The sequence below is a fragment of the Brachycentrus maculatus genome, unplaced genomic scaffold (genome assembly GCF_059751285.1).
Source record: "Brachycentrus maculatus isolate JH-2025_06_01 unplaced genomic scaffold, ASM5975128v1 h1tg000039l, whole genome shotgun sequence".
Taxonomy (NCBI): domain Eukaryota; kingdom Metazoa; phylum Arthropoda; class Insecta; order Trichoptera; family Brachycentridae; genus Brachycentrus; species Brachycentrus maculatus.
The window spans coordinates 250,604-271,863 of NW_028280793.1; the positions used below are offsets into that span (position 1 = coordinate 250,604).

General features: G+C 29.6%; 1 protein-coding gene across 1 annotated transcript in view; it reads right to left on the reverse strand.

Annotated features, from left to right (window-relative positions):
• Positions 1–21,260, reverse strand: part of LOC148312453 (lachesin-like) — a 71,726-nt gene that overhangs the window by 18,158 nt on the left and 32,308 nt on the right. Inside the window, exons 2-6 of the mRNA XM_088277242.1 lie at positions 10,512–10,615; positions 8,319–8,526; positions 5,310–5,465; positions 868–996; positions 85–222 (exon numbers count right to left, since the gene is read on the reverse strand). Coding sequence (XP_088133368.1) covers positions 85–222; positions 868–996; positions 5,310–5,465; positions 8,319–8,526; positions 10,512–10,615 — 735 coding nt within the window. The remainder of the gene's footprint in view (positions 1–84; positions 223–867; positions 997–5,309; positions 5,466–8,318; positions 8,527–10,511; positions 10,616–21,260) is intronic.

Genomic DNA, 21,260 nt, shown 5'->3' on the forward strand with positions numbered 1-21,260 from the left:
AAAAATACTTGTTTTCACTGCATTATTTACATAAATATTGCCTAAAATTTAATTTAAATGTGTTTTATAATATGTGATACTGACCTGATATGATCATGTCTCCCCTATCAGTGGTCCAGTAGTTGATGGAGACAGGATACGCCTCCGTGTGACACTCCAAGGAGACATCTTGTCCGATATAAGCTCCTTCCAACTGGTTTGGTATTGAGAGCATTGGAGGAACTGTCGATAAAAAACATAAAATTATTTTGTTTCCAACAGAAGTAATCTTTTGTATATTAACAGCATTGTTTACCTTGTGGTATGGTAATATAACACTATCCTTATCATTCATCCTTTACTTTGTATAATACCACATAACGGAATTAATACCAATTTCAAAAAAAAAAATATTTTAAACTTTTTGAGGTTTTGTATCAAACATGTAAAACCATGTTTTTTTTTCACATAAATGAAATCATTGCCTGAATGCAGAAATGTCCTAAGTCACATCAATACAATTTTTATTAATTTTCTAGCCGTACCAGGCTCAGTCTGGTAAATTAAAGAAGAAAGGAAATACACACTTAGCAAACATTTCTAATATGTTTAATTCCACAATGCTTATGAAATAACGTAAATATAAGGAAAATGTATAAAACAACAATGCAATAAAAGCATCGAAAATGCAGTATCAGCATCTGTTCAGAAGCACGCTATCTGCTTTGCGCAATGCTTATTATTGCGTGTGTGTTGTTACGTTCAACAGATGACGCTGCCATTGCCGACTGTTGGACGTAACAACACATACGTTACGTTCAACAGATGACCTCTCCATCCACCACGTTCACTACATAACGTATGATGGAATGTATGGTGTATACTCACACTGTACCATGAGCATGACTCTCTTGCTGATGGAAGGAGGAACTCCATTGGAGGCGATGCAGAGGTAGGCGCCCATGTGAAGGCGAGACACCTTCGTGATGACCAGCACCTCTCCATCCACCACGTTCACTAAATAACACATTACAGAATTTAAAAATATCTTGTCATATTGTTATAAAAATTAATAATAATAATAAATCCCTTACCGCACCCCAATGGTGCATAGGGCACTGCTTCATATAAATGCAGTGTTATCTCGATCGATTACACATGAAGGAAAGGTGATCAGCCCTCCACTTCAGGTACCAGTCCAGTGTTATATTGAATAAATATTAGAGTGAAAAAATCACTTATATTTATAAAACCCCCCTGGGAATCAAACCCGGGACCTCCAGAACGGTAGGCGAGCATGCTGACCATTACACTACGGAGGCGGACAAAAGTTAGTTATAAAAAATAAAAGTTAGTCATAAAGTTAGTTATAAAAATTAATTCACTTTAATTGATTTAATAAATATTTCTTTTTACTTTTAAAATATCTAATCCTATTCATAATATTTTGCGTGTGTCCAAATTCTGGTTTAAAAATCTGGGTAAAACCATTTAGGGGTTCATTTTACATTTTCGACATCCCAAAATAGATTAATAAGAATATGGAACTCTGGGTACTTACAAGGCGACCAAGGCTAGTTCAAGTGAAACACGTATGTAATTCACCATTATACGCATGATTGACAATCAAACTACTCAAATTTTTGGAACTTCTAGATATATCATTAATCTCATGACACGATATATTTGGGTTTACAAAAACCATCTGTGTTGGTTTGAGAAAGCTTTAATTTAGCAGAGATCCTTTAATTTGGATGTATACAACCAGACTTCCTTATTCTTATTCATCTATGTTGAGATGTCAAAAAAATATAAACCTACATTTTAAAACAAAGGAGTCTGTGTTAATTAAAAAGCTTATTCTAATCAATTATAAATGCTGTCGCGAGCTCACACATGAAGTGACGTATGACTTATAAATATACAAATGCATTTCCTGATCAAATCAATAATGACATTGTATATAGAAAAATAAAATTCTATACTAAGTATATATATATCGTGGCTATATTCATGTTCATAAATAATAATAAATACTGCAGTTCTATCCGTGTCATAACAACGAAAAAAGGCTACTATTGACTGATATAAAAAAATATAGGTACATAAAAGTTAGCAGTTGCTATGAGTATATATTGGGTATCACTGCAAATATGTGGTAGTCACGAACCCCGTTCGACAATAGTTGTGTTACATCTTAATGTATGTCTAAAATTTTAACGTATGATTTTAAAAATATATTGCAAAAAACAAGATGTTTTTTCAATCCGAAGAGCAATAAAATAATTTTCAATTATTACCGATTTTTTCATTTATAATTAATCTCCATCATAATACCAACCAAACGTTGTTATAAATAGAATTTCCTTTATCTATAAAAAAATAAAACATTCATTGTTTCGGAATCTTGAATCTTGAATCCTAATCCTAAGTTATTCACCAATTGCTTTGAAATTTTGACACATTACGCGCGTGTTTTCGAATAGGTACCCATAAAAGTGTTTTTATTTGTGTTGTTTTTATCTGTGATACGTAATTTTTTTATAAATGTCAACCTTTTTACTAACAATGGCAGCGCCATCTGTTAAACTCAACAGTAATAAACGCGATACCAAACATTGCTCATGGCAGACGACGAGCTTCTTGACAGGTGCTGTCTCTTATTATTTTCAATATTTTTGATTGCATTGTTATTTTTTGATTTTCATAATAATGTTTTCATTGCTTCAAAAATATTGTAAATTGAATATATTTAAACTGTGTGCTTTCTCTTTTCATAATTTCCCATTTACACGGACTAGCAAACTGGCAGGATACAACGGTTTAAAAATAAAATCATTTAGACTTTAAGAATAGAATAAATTTATGTATTTAAAATTCTACGAATATATGTGTCGCCTACTTTCAAAATCCGCCAGATCCATGTAAGTCGATTTTTAAAAATGCAAAATTCTCCGGGTAACATTTATGTTTCAATGATTTGTTTATCTTTAGATAAATATTATGTAATAGAGAATTTTCCCATTTTTAAAGATTTTTTTCAGTATTTTAAAAAACACGAGACACAAACCGATAGTGACATCATCTTAATTCTTGACCTATCCCCGCTCTCTGATTGCCCGATATGGGTCAGAAGGCAAGTTCCATGAATATAGATGAATTTGAAATACAACTCTGTTTTTAAGTATTTTTTAGCAGGGGTTTCAAGTATATTAATATTTTAAACAATAAAACCCACAATTGGCATTCCGATAGAGTATTTATTTTAAAATCTTATAAAATTGGATCCGGCGGATTTTGAAAGTAGGCGACACATTATGTACTATACTGAAACGCCAAGAAACCTTGATTTCGTATTAACTTATTGAAATTTTATAAGTCGATAACAATCGTTGGGACATGCGATTAAAATTCTAGGAATTATCACACTATATGCACCAGGCTAAATTATCAGGTTGTTCTAGTAAAAGATTCGTAGAATTAACATACGTTCTTTATTAGTCATCGCTTTATACTGTTAGTTTGAGTTAGCGGTATATATTTTTTCTTTGTTTTTTGTGTGTATATTATGTTAAAATAGATTTAAAAATTATAAATATATGTATTTACTTTTCTTCTTCAACCATAATTATTTTTTGTGATTATCATATGTTGCTTAAAAATTAAGACTTATGTAGAAAGGGCTTTGCTTATAAAACAAATTAAAAACTGTAGGAATCGGTGTTACATATTTCATATCAGATCATTTTATTATTTTTTTGTTAATATCGTATTCAAAATATTGATATATCAGCAAAGATGAAGAAGAATATGAAAATCTGGGAATTTACAGGGCGTATAACCTGTCTTGGTTGTACCCGACTGTAGTTCGCAAGCCCTGGAAAATACCTAGGCTTCCATATTCTTCTTCATCAATCCAAGATATAATTTTTTTTAAATATTAACACCTAAGTCGACAAAGTCCAGATTTGTGAATAAAGATTTAGACACACTCAAAATATTTTTTGTCCAAATATTTTTCTTACTTTAGGACATTAAACATATTTTAAATATGAAATCAATGTTTTTTTGTGTAAAAAAGTGGAGCAAGGAGTTGTCAAAAGAAGGATGAAAGTAGACTGAATGCAGTTGAAATGCGATTTCTGAAATGAATGTGCGATAGAACAATGTATGACAAATGTTCGAATCATGATATAATGAAATAATGTAAGGATGAGATAAGCATAATCGATAAAATTAAGAAAAGCGTATTGAGATGGTTTGGGTATGTGAATCAAATGAGTAAAGAAGGAACAATAAAAAATATTTGGTGAATGTGGTTGGTAATAGAAGCAGAGGAAGACCAAGTATTTCATATACTTGGGGGTTGTCAGGTCAGGAGTCGGAATAATCGGAGGGTATGTATGAGAGGATCCATGAATTTGGAAAAGGTGAAAATTGTTTTCAAAAATAGAAGGGTGTGGCATTATTTTCTCCCTGTATCCCCCTGCAGATAAGCGGCGTGTTATTTAGTGAGTAAATATAATTTTTTAAACCATGAAATTATTTTTTTAATAAATGACATATATTACAGTGGTTTCAAACTTTAAATTCTAAGGTTTGAAGATAGAAGTTACAGAAAATTTGGCTAAAGAACTTCTATTTAGCATTTCGTGACGGCTAAAGTTCAAACCTTAAGGTCACACCATAAACTTATTAGAATTACCATAACTTTCTTCTTTATAATGCACAAAACCTTATATCACAAGTAATCGATATAGCTTAAAAGGTTTTTTAAAGTTTCCCTTAATGGTTACAAATTGGTATACAGTATATATATATATATATATATATACATATATATATATATATATATATATATATATATATATATATATATATATATATATATATATATATATATATATATATATATATATATATATATATATTTGTGTGTGTGTGTGTGTGAATAGCTATTTCACACATAGTTTCATCATTTAATAACTTTATAGGTATTGGAAGTATGTTGTATTTTTTTGCATAGTCAAGTAAAGAAGCTTTTTATTAAGCAGAAACTCTTATATAAGTATCAAACTCTTATATTCACATCTCACCAATAGATGTCTCTAGTGAAGTTCTAGTGATTCAAGAACAAGGTTTCTAAATTGGTTTCCAAATTCCAAGAATTTGAGTAGTGTGGTTGTCAATAATGGGTAGAATTGGTGAATGTTACGCGTGTGTAAAGTGATCACTTAAACCAGTCTATGACGGTTGTCAGCCTTGTAAATGTCCAGACTTCCATATTCTTCTTCATCTTTGATGATATGTCAAAAAATAATATGACTCACCATTGTCTCCGTTGTAGTTAATATCTTCCCCATCCTCCCTTCTCCACATGACGTAAGGCTCCGGGTACCCCGCGGCCTTGCACACGAGGGTGATGTTGCTGCCCTCGCGCACCACGAGATCTGTAGAGGTCTTGTTGTCTATAATAGCTGGTGGCACTGTTGAAATAAAAAATGTTTCAATAAAACTATTTAATAAACTCTTAAAACACTTGAATTATTTTGTAGTCAAGTTATTTCTTCTTATAATTTATATTTGAAGCCCTAATTTTGTGATTTTCCATTTTATAATTAAAATGTTACTTTGTTTTAAAATCACTATAAATATTTTATTATAACTTAATTATAATGTATAACCGCTTCTTTATCAAGGTTGATTAATACTAAAACACTATCTACTAAACAATATTCAAAATATTTTGACGGTTATGCAATGGAGCTCGTGTTGATCTCAAGTGGTTTTTTTTGTTGATTGGCAGTCACAGTCAAAAGGTATTGGAGATGATGAGTGATTGGAAACATATTTAATAACAGACTCTTGGAAAAATCATTTAATTGTGTATTTATTACTTGTAAATTATTATTGATTGCCTTTTAAATTTCTAATATTTAAGTAATCTAATTTAAGTCCTCTATTCCCTATGTGTAATTTCTTCTTCGCTCGCACATCTATTTCCAACTGCATTTAGTCAACTTTTATTCTTCTTTTGCCAATTCTATACTTTATTTTATATATTAGAATTGAAACATGGACTCAGTTTTGTACTGCCTTTCAAGTTAAGTTTGTCAAGTTGTTAAGCTTTTGCTAATAGGGTTTTATTTGCTATTACTGAATTCAGTGCACCATTTACTCTGCGCCCAGCATTCGCTCTATTTTCTTTATATTTTTTATTCTTCTCTAGAAAACATATTTCTTAAATATACGAAATTATCCACCTGTTCCAAAATTTCCCCATCAACTTATATTTTTCACCCAGATCTACATTTATCTCTTTCAAAAACCATGTCTTTCAATCTGTTAACAATCATCAGCAGATCTTTTCAATACACAAATTATACACCTTTGACATCAGCCTCTACATGTCTTCACAGCTATCTGTACTGAATTATGTGGAAGTACTTACAAAACACAAAAACAACTCAAACAAATCTCTCTTTTTTACACATACCTCTTTTGGTCAAATAACACTGTTTACTATGCAATTAAGTTACACAACTCGCTTCTATTATCCATGTCATTAAAAATAAAAACTAATTACAAAATATCTATTCAAAAATTAATAACCGAGGTGGGTAGACTGAAATAGATCGCATCGTTGGGCCATATCAAGTTCTCCTCATATAGGTATGTAGTTTTATAAAAAAATATTGTAAAATGTGGTCTCTGCACGGAAAACATAATTGTTATGTACAGAATGAAATAAAAATTAATCAATAATTATGCAAATGCATATATACTATCCGCCTCCGTAGTGTAATGGTCAACACGATCGGCTACCGTACTGGTGGTTCCAGGTGCGATTCCCAGGGGGGAAAGGTCAAATAAAAATCAGTGATATTTCACTCTAATATTAATAAAATATTACTCTGGACTGGTACCTGAAGCGGGGGGCTGATGAAAGCACCTTTCCTTCATGTATCAACGATCAAGATAACACTGCGTTTAAATGATGCAGTGCCCTGTGCACCATTGAGTGCTTAATGAGGGTTTGGAAATATTTGAAAAATGTATATCTAAATATACGTCAAATGTAGGTATATATGTAATTTTTAAGAACTAAATGAAATTCTGGAAAAATACTGTAATTCCAGCTAGGGACGTTCATTGCCAACGATTCGCCGACAGTTCTCGTCTGAATAACATGACACGGGCTGACTTGACGAGACATAGGGGGGCTGACAGCCAACGCGGAGGCGCCCGAAGGCGCTTCGTGAAATCGGATAAGAACTGAGTTAGTAAATTAATGAAGGCTACAAACCTTCATTAATTACCTCTGGAATATCTGTTATATTTTTTATATATATATAAAAAATATAACAAAGGGGTATATCTGTCAATTTTTCCATTTTCTAAGTTTGTTCCACAAAATGTCTAAAATAGCGTATTCCATAATTTGGCAAAAGGATATAGCTGTAGTTGCAGTACTCAATTAGTTTTATTAAGATATGTACGTATGAAAATACATAAAACAAATGAGTTATTTAATTTCACAAGTTTGTTTTTGCTCTCCTGTAAAATTTGGTCTGAGACAGATATACCTCTTTGCCTTTACACTACCGATATATCGGTCACAATAATATCAATCACACTGTTTATATCAACAGCAAAAAATAAAACAGACAAAAAAATATATGAATATTCGATGTTCGATGCTATGGATGCTGATATACCGCAAATCTTAATATACGAAAACTTTGGTCCATAATTTATATTTGATACCGCTTATCTCGTGAAGTAGATGCCTGATAGACTTCTGGAGTTTTACTTTAAGAACCTGATGACAAACCCCTTCATTAGTTGTTTATCGGGACGATTTTTGAGATGTATTTTTACAATTTTTATTCATTTTTTTATTCAAAAAAATATATCGAAAGCTGTCCCACCGCATGCCCAGATCATCTAGGCTTCCTGACAGATCTGCTCTAACTTGCGAAATTTATTGAAAATGTGAAACAATATAAAATTGTATCCCGATTTTACTGTGAATTTACATTTAAAAGCTTTCAATATATCTGTCACTGCCAATCTAAATAAATACAACATTGTAAGTCCATCACCAAATTTTCTAGAAATACCCCGGTGTAGGCAGTGAAAGGGATTAGTATTTAGTTCAATCAGTCAGCTAGATCCGATTCCGACTCGACGTTGACCGGTACACAGACGCCCAAAACCCCGACCAACACAGCAGACAGACACGGAACAGTGCAAAGACATTTACAGGGAATAGTCAGTCATCGCATTTCCACTCATCCGTAATAATAAAAATATATAAATAAAAAAATATAACTCACCTACGACTTGTAGGTACCCCTGGCGTGACCTCATGGGGTCCGTGTTGACCTGGCACATGTACCAGCCGCGGTCCCCCTCCTGCACGTTCTTGATGTGCAGGTACCATGATCTGTGGTCGTTGTACGACAGGCTGATGCGGGGGTTCTGCGATATGATGTTGTGGTGGATGCTGAGGATGGTCTGCGTGTCCACTCTGACCCACGCCACCTAATTTTAAAAACAAAAACACAAATTAACCTGAGACTGATCAAGACAAAAAAAAATCTTCACATTAATATAGTAAAGAAAAAAAGTTGGAAGTCTGGAAACTAATTTTTGCAATTTCTAAATTCAGTCATATCACCCCACTACTTCACTAACTGTACTAGCTTCGCTTACCCGAAAGGGTTAAGTATAAACTCATCTCGAATCTTCTCATGTGTAAATCAATACAAAATATGACTCCAGAGTATCTAAAAGAGCTGTATATTCCAGATGAATTTGTTGATTGACGTCTCACGCTTCGATCGGCTACACCAACTTTTATAGGTAAAATGTTCTCACCAGCTCGCAATTAGAGCCCTAAATTTGGCGAACGTGTCTTTACTATTGCGGTACCGATAGCGTCAGTATCTCGTCAGTTCTATCAGTAGTTAGAAACAGTGAGATCGAAATAATGTTTTAAAAAAAACTAAAAATGAATTTGTTGCTAAAACATTTCACTATTTTCCTATCCACAGTTTATTCACAGTGAAGCGCCTTTAAAGTAGTATTTTATGAAAATGCCGCCATATTATTTGTCTAAAATGATTAATATTTCGTTTTAAGATAAGTTTTTTATGTTGAGAACTTGATGACACATTGCTCTAATAGTAGTTTAACTGAAGTATATATTGTTTTAGATATCGATCACTCCTTTCAAGAACGTCATAAATCAAAAATGGTAAATTTTGAGTTAGGTATGTTATCAAAATGCCCAGAAAATGTACTATATCCCAGCAAAAGCGGCATATTTTTAACTTAATATTTACCCGCTACAGGGCAGAAAGTGTTATTTTTGCATTTTGAAGAAAAGGTATTGTTTAATTTTTTTAATATGCTAAATATTTTTCAAATGGAGAAAAAAACCTTCAGGTTTTACTGAAAAAGATCTATTGTACAGTAAAAATTTCAATAAGTGGCTTGATATTTATTTTTAATACATTGTGTTATATTTTTAAACTTTAAAAACGTTCTCCTGAAAAATCAAGTTTTTTGATTTATGACGTTCTTGAAAGGAGTGAGCGATATGTTGGATGATAATCAAAATAAACATGTTACAATACGCCCACACGAAAAATACATTCGTGAAAACAAAATACGTATAGGGAAATAAAATAATAATATCGATTTCTTCCGTTATTACATAAGTTTGTAAACACGTGTAACAAATGAATAATACATATAACATGTTCTTTCAGGAAGAAAAATAATGAGATACCAAGAAAAGTCAAGAATATATCCTCAAACATCATCGAGAAGGGTGAAATAATACATTATACCATGAAAGAGAATTACAGTATCAAATTATTCCATTTCTGGAGTCGGATATCTTTTCGTTTTATAACTTAACGCTAATTGAACAGATTCAATTTAAGTTATTTTAGTGAAATAATGTAGCGGTGAAAATTTTGTTGAAACTTTACATAAATATTGTAAACACGTAAACCTACTATATTTGTATTTTTTTAATGGGAGTTTTATGTATTATTTTATTTATTTTATTATTTTGTATGCATATATTATATAATGTTAAAAGATCAATAAATGGATTTTTATCAGTTTATCTAGAAGTTCCAAAAAATTGGGATTGTAGTTGTCAATCATGGTTAGAATTAATGAATGTTACACGGTCGTAAAAATGATGACTTAACCAGCCTATGACAGGTGGTAAGCCCTATAAATACCCAGACATTCATATTCTTCGTTATGTATGTGGAGATGTTAAAAATGTAAAAAAAATAACTCCGAATATATATATATATATATATATATATATATATATATATGAATATATATATATATATATTTATATATATATATATATATATATATATATATATATATATATATATATATATATATATATATATATATATATATATATATATATATATATATATATATAAATAAATTTATATATATGTTTGCGTGTGTCTGTGACCGTATTTTACCTTAAAAGTCCTCAAATTGTCCACGACACAAGCCAATAAGGCGTCCCTCCCCACGGAGACCGTGACGTTGGGAATGGGCTCCGCGAAGCGCGGGAACAGCGACTCTGGAAGAAAAAGCCAAAGTTAGGGAATCACGATCAAAGGAAAACAAAATCCCACCAAGACAAATAATATATGAAAGGTAATCCATCATACTGCGAAAGCCATTCCGCGCGGGGTGTTGCCGATACGTGGATTTAAAGTTTCCCCGGAGGAACGTACACACCCCTATTTCTTCGCGCTATCAAACTTTCCCAGATAAACTTTTATGTGCTCGCCGGCAAAGAAATTCTACGGGGCTGTAATAACGCTTTAAACGGATCTCCCAAATTATTACTGCTAGAGCGAAAACAATTTTAATTACCGTTTTACGAATGTGCGTCTCGACTCAGTCAAGCAAATACAACGTAAAGATATCTTCGCTTTTATTTTAAATATTAAAATCAAACATCGAGTTCACTAAGACGTATAATTTTATTTTTTATAATATAAGAATTAAAATTTTCACAATTGTTTCACCTTGTTAGGGCTTTGTCAAACTACTGTCTGTAGGACATGCCCTATAAGGTGAAACAACTGTCTCAATTTTTATTTTTAGGTTTTTTTTTTTATATAAATATACATACAACTTAGATTCTAAGAATTAATGCTATTTTTTAGAGATGATTTCATTTGTTTTGCAGTGTTTTAATTTTGCCTTAATAAACAGAAATAATTCCCAGGAATTAAATTTTTATGTTTAAAAAAATAAAATATACAATTCAGTAGACCCTAAAAATCAGTGTTTATTTTAATTTTTGAAATATAAATTATAGAGTTTTACAAATTAAACGCCAAATCAATAAATATACACACTCGTATACCTTCTTTTACTTATCAACCTAATTATCAACTTTCGGGTTTATTTTGTCAAATTCTCTCTGAATGCCAAATATATCCTTTATCTTCCAATGGTTTAATATACTTAAAATGAAAAATATCTGTTTTTTCAAAGAAAAATTTTAAACTTTATTCACTATCTCATAATATTTTGTGTATGTCCAAATCTTTGTTCACAAATCCACTAAGGCGTTATTACATAAAATACACTAAAAAGCGTCGTCTGGTGTGGCGTTCTCTCTGCATACCCTTGCGGAAAAATGAGGTACCTAATGGTTAGTTAAAAAGTAGAAGTAATAGGATACAGGGGAAGAAGTTATGTGCAATATAGTTTTTGCATGAACTGTTCGTCAAAGTATTATATTTTTAAAGTATGAAAAATTAAATTTTTTATAATAATATGTTTTTTCGCATGATAATTATCATTGTGCTTTTAACACTTGTAAATTGTTCACAACAGTCTCCGTAGCAATCAGCAAACACCACAAATTGAACAATTAGGGTTCGCGGGGACATTTTTATTCGAGCACACTCGTAAATGTACTTTCCTGAGCGGCCCACTAAATAATGGCCGGTAGACAGTTTTGTCCGCGGACTGTAACTTGTAGTAATCAAAAAGTAATCAGAAAGCGGACGGCGGACGGCGGACGGCGGGAACAAGCTCGCTGATTAGCTATGCAGCCTAATGCCGTGTGTAATTAACGGATTTCTTCCCTACAATTATCGATCTAAGTGGGACACTTCACGCAAAACGAAACACCTTCAATTATATATATTTTTAACAATATTCTCTCTGAATAATGTCACGATTAAAACCCTTAACATTATAATTTGAACATTAAAAGCATTGTTAAGGGGATACAGAGAAAACAAAGAATTCAATCACCGGCCGACCACCGGAGAAGTCACACGTCTTTTCACTTCGTTTTTTTTAAAGAATATATATATATATATATATATATATATATATATATATATATATATATATATATATATATATATATATATATATATATATATATATATATATATATATATATATATATATATATATATATATATATATATATATATATATATACAATATATATATGTATATATATATATATATATATATATATATATATATATACATATATATATATTTATATATAAATATATATAGTTGTAGTTGTAGGCTGTAGTTGACCCCACGGCCTCACGCTAAAACGCGGATTTATATGGAAAAACCAGATGTTCGAAACAATTATGCAAACACCTTAGAATTAATTATTAAATAATTCGATCCGATTGTCAAAATCAACATTGCCAATATTGGAATATTATTATTAAGTACCATTTGCATATTTACATAGAATGATATTTTTATCTTTGTAAATATTATATAAAACATTAAGTAAACTACTGTTTTATTTAATTTTTAATGTGTTTAGTCCGAAGTTTTTGTTAGATATGAGAATTGAATTAAAACTAAGATAAACTTCTCTCTTCTCTACACGCTATTTCATATATATATATATATATATATATATATATATATATATATATATATATATATATATATATATATATATATATATATATATATATATATATATATATATATATATATATATATATATATATATATATATATATATATATATATAAATAATAGTATCAAATTGAACAAGATGAGTTTTCACAACATTTTGGGTATTCAAAAATCTTCTTTTTCACGTAAGAGTTAATTTCTGTGGAGTTAATTTTCAAATTTTTCTTCATCCGTGTTTAGATATTAAAGTGTAAAGATATCGAAACCCAGATTAGTGATCAAGGATTTGGGAACAGCCGAATAATTGTGGTACTGGTTCAATTATAAGCTTCCTAAAAATCGTGTGTTCAGGCGTCTCCTGGTACGTAAAATAATTCGGTAAGGATACATTAAAATACATTTGCATACATTAAAATACATACAAAATTATGGATGTCTTTTAAAAGCAACTCTTTCTCAAATCAACCATAGATACTGCTGATGACTCACACATGAAAGAACGTGTAAATTATATAATACATGTGTATATAATATTTGAGTTCCAAAAAAATTTATGCCAATCATGAGTAAGATATTTTTTTCAAAACATATTACATACTATACCATACCATACTAAGCTATATATATATATATATATACATATAATATTCCCGATGAGTAATTTCTATTTCTCATTTTGGGACATAGGATTAAGGTTAACAAGACTGGAACACAAATAATAAAGTAACAATTTTTTTTTATAACCAAAACTAATACATTATAACATGGCAAAATATAAAAACAATAAACATGTATAATAAGTTGGCATAAGAAGCATATTTAAAAGAAATAAATGAGAAAAACATAAGGTAAGAAGCATATTTACAATAAACAAATGAGAAAATATAAAATTTGAAAATATAAAAAACATAAGGTAAAAACAATAATAAATATATTACAAGTGTATTTAAGTAAACACTTAAATGGGTCGTAAGCCCCGTAAATACCTTAGACTTCCATATTCTTCCTCATCTATGTTGAGACATCGAAATGTAGCATGAGTTTTTTTTCTCATCGATTATGTCAGTGAAGTAAAACAGGTTATAACTAAAAATAAAACACGATACAAGTCATCAAATCGAAAAAATAAATTACTGAAAGAGTTTATTTTTTCGAATGGTAACGTTTTGGAGCCATTTGAGTGATTATTATGGACTGAATATGGAATGATTTATTAAGTCCGTACCTACACTAATGTACGGTACGTACTCGTATCATTTATGATAAGAACGAGTGTGCGTGACGTGTTTGTGTGAGTATTTGATTAATTTCCGTAAAATGTTACATCCAAAAGGTGAAAATACACGACGAAACATGTTACTTTCGACGAATATATTCAACAATGGCTCCAGCCTACCCGAGTCCTTATACAGGGTGAGGCGGATCAAGTTTAACTAGCTTTATGTAACTTTAATATATATGTCATATTTATCTTTCAAACCACTTTACAAAAGATTACAATTCATAAATGACGAAATTAAATTAATTCATAACATTTTGAGTACCTTTGTCCAAATACTTAAGAAATCAGGGGTTTCTCCCCTTTGCAATTATTTTTACATTTCTTTTGACATCTCAACATATATGAAAGAGTATTTACAGGGCTTATGACCTATCATAGGCTGGTTAAGTGATCACTTTACACAAGTGCAATATTTATCATTCTACCCATGATTGACAACCACACTATCAAAAAATTTGGAAATCCTAGATGTATGATCAATTTCATGACACAGTAGGTACATATGAGCTCACAACAGCTATCTATAATGAATTGAGTAAGCTTTTTATTTGTTTATTTAGGAGTTTAACATATTTAAGTAGTGTGGTTGTCAATTATATGTAAAATAGTGATTGTTGCACACGTGCAAAGTACACGTATAAAGTAATCACTTAACCAGCCTACGATAGGTCATAAGCTCTGATTATACTCAGACTTTCATATTTTTCTTCATCTGTGTTAAGATGTCAAAAAATGTAAATTGAACTAAACTTTAAAGCTCCTAAAAACATTATCGCTACTAAAAGCTTACTCAAATCGACCAAAGACACTGCCTCCAACTCACACGTAAAAAGACGTGTGAAATACATGATACATGTATCCATATATATGAATTCCAAAAAATCAATCATGAGTAAGATGGTGAATATTATACGTGATCACCGTGACGTGATAAACGGGCCCTTTAAATACCCAGACTTCCATATTCTTCCTCATCTATGTTGAGATGTCAAAAATGATAATTGAACTAAACTTAAAAGCTCCCAAAAACTTTATCGCAATTGGCTCATTTTTAATCACAGCATTTTTACTTTATAGCAGTATATCGACAAAAAAAAGCACCATTACTAATTAAATAGACGATTCAAAAATAGTTTTAAATAAAGAGAGGGTTATTTTCCATCATGATTTAGAGCATGGCACCATTCACTCTCAGGTCCTATATTTGAATTTCAAACAAGTAGACCAGACTCTCACAAATGATATGAAAAGATGCATTCATTCCTTTGGTTCGTAACCAATTCAATACGTGACTTGGGAAATGAACTCTGCTTTATGAATATATATATATATATATATATATATATATATATATATATATATATATATATATATATATATATATATATATATATATATATATATATATATATATATATATATATATATATATATATATATATATATATATATATATATATATATATATATATATATATATATATATATATATATATATATATATATATATATATATATATATATATATATATATATATATATATATATGTGTATATTATATTTATATATTTATAGTTATATTTATTTAATATAGTAAATTAAAAAAATATTACAATTTAATTAATTTATTACTGGTAGACATTTTAACTTTTAACAAATCTTTTAGTACAACATTTTAAGTGTGTCCAATTACTTGTTCTTTACACAAAATTGATGTTACTTCGGAGTTATTTTTTACATGTGTGTTAGTATGTGTGTGAGTGTGTGTGTGTGTGTCTGTGTGTGTGTGTGTGTGCGTGAGTGTGTGTGTGTAGTGTGTTTGTACACTTGTGTAAGTGTGTGTGTTCTAAAACAACAATTTTTGAGAGATTCATTGGCACCATTAGACCATTTATTTTCCATACCATAATACAAATATTATATTAAATTGAACTTTGTACTGACATTTCTTGGTGAAACTTTATTTTGATAAAACAACAACTACAGAGTTTTTTTCTGTTTTATTTTTTGACCAGTCACTGGGGTTTCGTCGTTACTGACATAACCAATCTGATAATGTCGGTAACTACAAACCTGGTTACTGATCAAATAAAAAAAACTGGAAAAAATATGTGTTACTTTTTAATTCTATATAGCAAATATCGTTGCAGAAACAGCTTAGTGTGATGAGACTGGAGGATTTTTATAGTCTTGTAATCGGAGTATATTCCGAAAAATCCCGTTTCTGCAGTTTACAACACATCCATTGTTAAATTTCAAGCTTTCTTCCACCTAAGACCAAGAATTTGAATCCGTTCAAATGTTTTTTTTATTGATTGTATTTAATCTGCCCACCTTACATATTATATAATAAACCATCTTGTAATTTTTTATCGAATAATTTATATAGCACCGTTTTCATGAGTACCTAATAACTCCACGGCCGCTTTTTGTTGCACGTTTTTAAAAACCATATTTTCAATCATTTATTGTTAAATTATAATACACCACCTGATATTTATTAACATCTAACAGGTTAAATTTCAACTTTAACAATGTTAAATTAACAGTAAACAGAAAGTGGAGTTTCGTAATGTCGGCTTTATTTTTTAATTTGAGAAAGTATGCTTATAAATCATTCGACTAAAAACATTAACCCCAATCAACCCATAAAATTAATGCGATCGACTGCGATACACTATAATACAAGAGCCCTCAATCAATATTCTCTCCAATAAATTTTTGTGGTAATGACAAAAAGATTACGCGTATTAAACCGGGAAAAAAATGATCCCGGTAACCTTTTGGCAACCTTTATTGAAATGTGTTGTGTATTATACAAAGCCCACTCAATTAGCAATATGAAGCGAAAGCATTCGAAAAGAAAATTAAGTTTATACAAGGAAAAAAGAAAAATATTTTTCAGCTTTCATTTTCCCCGAGAGATTATTTTATCTTTGATGTCTAACGTTATTTGCCGGGGCAATTATAAACGGCAATGTTTTACAAAACAAATATGGGAAATTTGAAATGGAAAGGAAATTTAATAGGACTATAGTAATAATGTAACCTTACTTACGTGTTTTATGATGAAGTCTATGTTTGGGCAGATTAAATATTTGATTTTTATGTATTGTTTGATTTCAAGTTCATACCCTTAACTGTAAAATTATTTCAAATGTGACTATAAGGGCGGTTATCCAAACCCAGCCATACTGCTTATTTTCAAAGGCCTCAAATTAATGGATATATATATATATATATATATATATATATATATATATATATATATATATATATATATATATATATATATATATATATATATATATATATATATATATATATATATATATATATATATAAATAAATATATATATATATATATATATATAAATATATATATATATATATATATATATATATATATATATATATATATATATATATATATATATATATATATATATATATATATATATATATATATATATATATATATATATATATATATATATTTATATATATATATATATATATATATATATATATATATATATATATATATATATATATATATATATATATATATATATATATTTATAAATATATATATAAATATATATATATATTTATATATATATATATATATATATATATATATATATATATATATATATATATATATATATATATGTGTATATATATATATATATATACATATTAATTTTTAATCATAAAAGATAATATCTGTTTTATATAAGATTTTTTAAGCGATATAATCTTAGAGTTTTAATTCTTAAATAAAGATAGTCATTTGTGGCAAAGAGTGTTTTATTTTAATCAATTAATACCCTGTGTTTCTTATTTCCTACACTAATTAACCTTAATAGTGCTTTCATTAAATTTGTTTTTATTTTATTTATTTCATTGTTATTTTAATAAATAGTGTTTTGAATAAAGTATGATAAAATATATTATACTTATTTAAATACTTAAAACGAGATAACTGTATCTAGTAAGTAGGATGCTTACTTAAAATTGAAAAAATGACATTGGAGTTTTGTTTATAAAAAAAATATTTACAAAAATGGTTAAAATTTATGTACAAGCCACTGCATATATTCATATCTTATTTCAGTTTCAATTCGGAAATACTGAAAATGAAGGTTTAAATAAATTAAAATTTGGATCAATATTGCCATATTATAAATTTGAAACCAATTAAAGGGTCGAGTTTTTATTCTTATACGAATATTATCATATTGGTGGCTAATATTTACAATGGAAACGGCCCCTTCAGTTAGCGGTCGAGAAGTGGGCTATTCTATAATGTCTATTTTGACGTTAATAGTAAAACCACATGACCGTGAATAAAGCAGGAAAGTTTCCCAATGAGTTATTCCACCGCTACAAGCCGACCTGCCGGCCTACCTACGAACCTACGAACGTAGTAACGTAGCCACGAGGGGAGTCCAAAAGTTTAGCTTTCTATTATTATTTATCAATTGGAGAATTAATATGGAACTGGTTTTTCTTAAATTGTATCAAAGGTGCATTATAATAAATGGTAATTGCTATAAGTTTTGTACTGATGTTTCTTGATAACACTGCATTTTATAAAATAAAACAACTTTTTTTCCACTTTTATTTTATTTGACCAGAGAACGGGTTTCGTCTTAACCTGCATTATCAGACTAGGTTATCAGTCAACAATTGTTCAAGTTCATACTCGTACATTAATTTCTTATAAATATTTTTCAAAAGGTAGGGAGGTACTTTAAATATTTAATTCTTTAATATTTGTAATTTTATTTGAATTGCTTGGTGCTGTTGTTTTGTTACTCTAAAATCATTTTATTAATTTTACATTATATTTTGATACCATATCTATCATTTTTCAAACTTGTAGAATAGCTTTTTTTCATTATAAAGATTACATTTATATGATTAAGTAATGTGTACTAAAAATAAAACGAAGAAAAATTAAATATATATTATCAGAATTGATGAGGGTAGGCAGTAGGTAAACTAGGTACTACTTAGTAAGGTAGGGTAGATACTGATTGCGTTTTTACGCAATCAGTATCTACCCTACCTTACGTGGTAGAAAGGTACTGCTTTTGTGCCTCTATGGAATGCACTCCCCTGAATATAAAATATATATTTATATATATAAATAAAATACCTATGAACATATGTAACTAAATATTTCCGACCATCACAATTGAGACAGTCGGTAAGACTAACATACATAACTTATTATTTCTACTAATGAAACATAGCAAAATGATATGTATTTTTTAATGTTTTGCTGGAAAATGGTAAATGTAACAATTTACACATCTTAAAATTCGCGTTTTTAAACGAATGAATTTTCTTCATTTTATTTTCCTAGCGCGTACTCTTGGACTGACCCTTGCGGCGACCGACCCACTACCCCACATGCCGTACCTACGCCGACCTACCGTACCGACTGCCGACCGGCGTTTTCACGATTGTTGTAAATGTTTTTCTGCCATTTCGAATTGAAAAGCAGCCGAATCGATTTTTTCGCAAAGACGTGTTCGCATAACCGAAATTAATTTTATACCGGAGATTTATGTGAATACATTTTCCCCTACGAAAACGAATAAATTACATCACTAAATGATGCATTGCTGTTAATAAAATACTAGATTCGTTTCGCTTTCCACGCACTTGCATTAATTTTCTTCTAAACCTTTTTCGCAACCAATGGTGCATAGGGTACAGCATCGTATTGAAACAGTGTTATATTGATCGTCAAATACACAACGGAAAGGTGATCAGCTTTGCGCTTCAGGTACCAGTCCAAGATGATATAAAATACATATTACACTGAAAACTCACTAATTTTTATTTTGATCTTCTTGGATATCGATCCTTGAGACCTCCAGCATGGTAGCCTAGCGCGCTAACCACTTTACTATGGAGGTAGACAAAAAAATAACTAATGTAATTATTATATTACATTAATTTTATTGAATAGAAAATAGTTTTTAAATATATTTTAAAAAAACATTTCAACATTTTAAGTGTGTCCAATTACTTGTTCACAAAACTAGGCTACACTTGGGAGTTATTTTTGTATTCTGAGATAAATAAGATAAATCTTGCATTAAAATGAAATGGTTTCTGCTGAATAAAATATTTTCTTAATGCAACACAGATGGCTGCTGTGAGCTCATATGAACTACGTCATGAGATTGACCAATATATCTAGGAGTTCCAAAAATTTGAGTGGTGTGGTTGTCAATCATGGGTAAAATGGTGAATGTTGTACGTGTGTAGAGTGATCACTTGACCAGTCTTTGACAGGTCATAAGCCCTGTAAATATCCAGACCTCCATATTCTTTCATCTAAGTTGATATGTCAAATAAAAAAATATACAAAACTCCTAAAAATATCTTTATACAGCTAAATGTTTATGACGTAAATTCTAGTGTAATTATTTATATTTTATCGAAGATTAAACTTTGGCGTCATCTCTTCAACATCGTGCGAGAGGAATTAAATATTGTATTGTTGCATAATCTCGTGTCTTTGTAAAGTATACAGCGATCCAAAATGTGTAAGTGGTTCAAAATTTGAAAACAAATACCGCTATCAAACTATGTAATAACAAGATAAGCTTAAGGAAAGCTCGTAATAAAATATGTCACGTTTTATCTTATCCCTTCATTTTTGTTCATCATAATAAATATATTAAAAAGTATTATTTTGCTATGTTTCATTAGTAGTTAAATTATAACTAATGAATAATAAATAAAAAATGATGACCAAAAAACGTGGTAAAAAAACAAAGTTTGTATTTTATTAATTTCAAAAAGTTAGTCAAATTTGTGTGTTATTTGTTTTACAAAGCTGAGAATTTTACAATGGTATGCGCATGTGAGGATGGAACTATCCAGACCAAACCATATTGCATTGCACGTTCAACCCCAACGTGGACGACTCCCGGTCAGATCACCAAATAGAAGCTGGGAATCGACATTGCGGGAAGCTAATCTCACA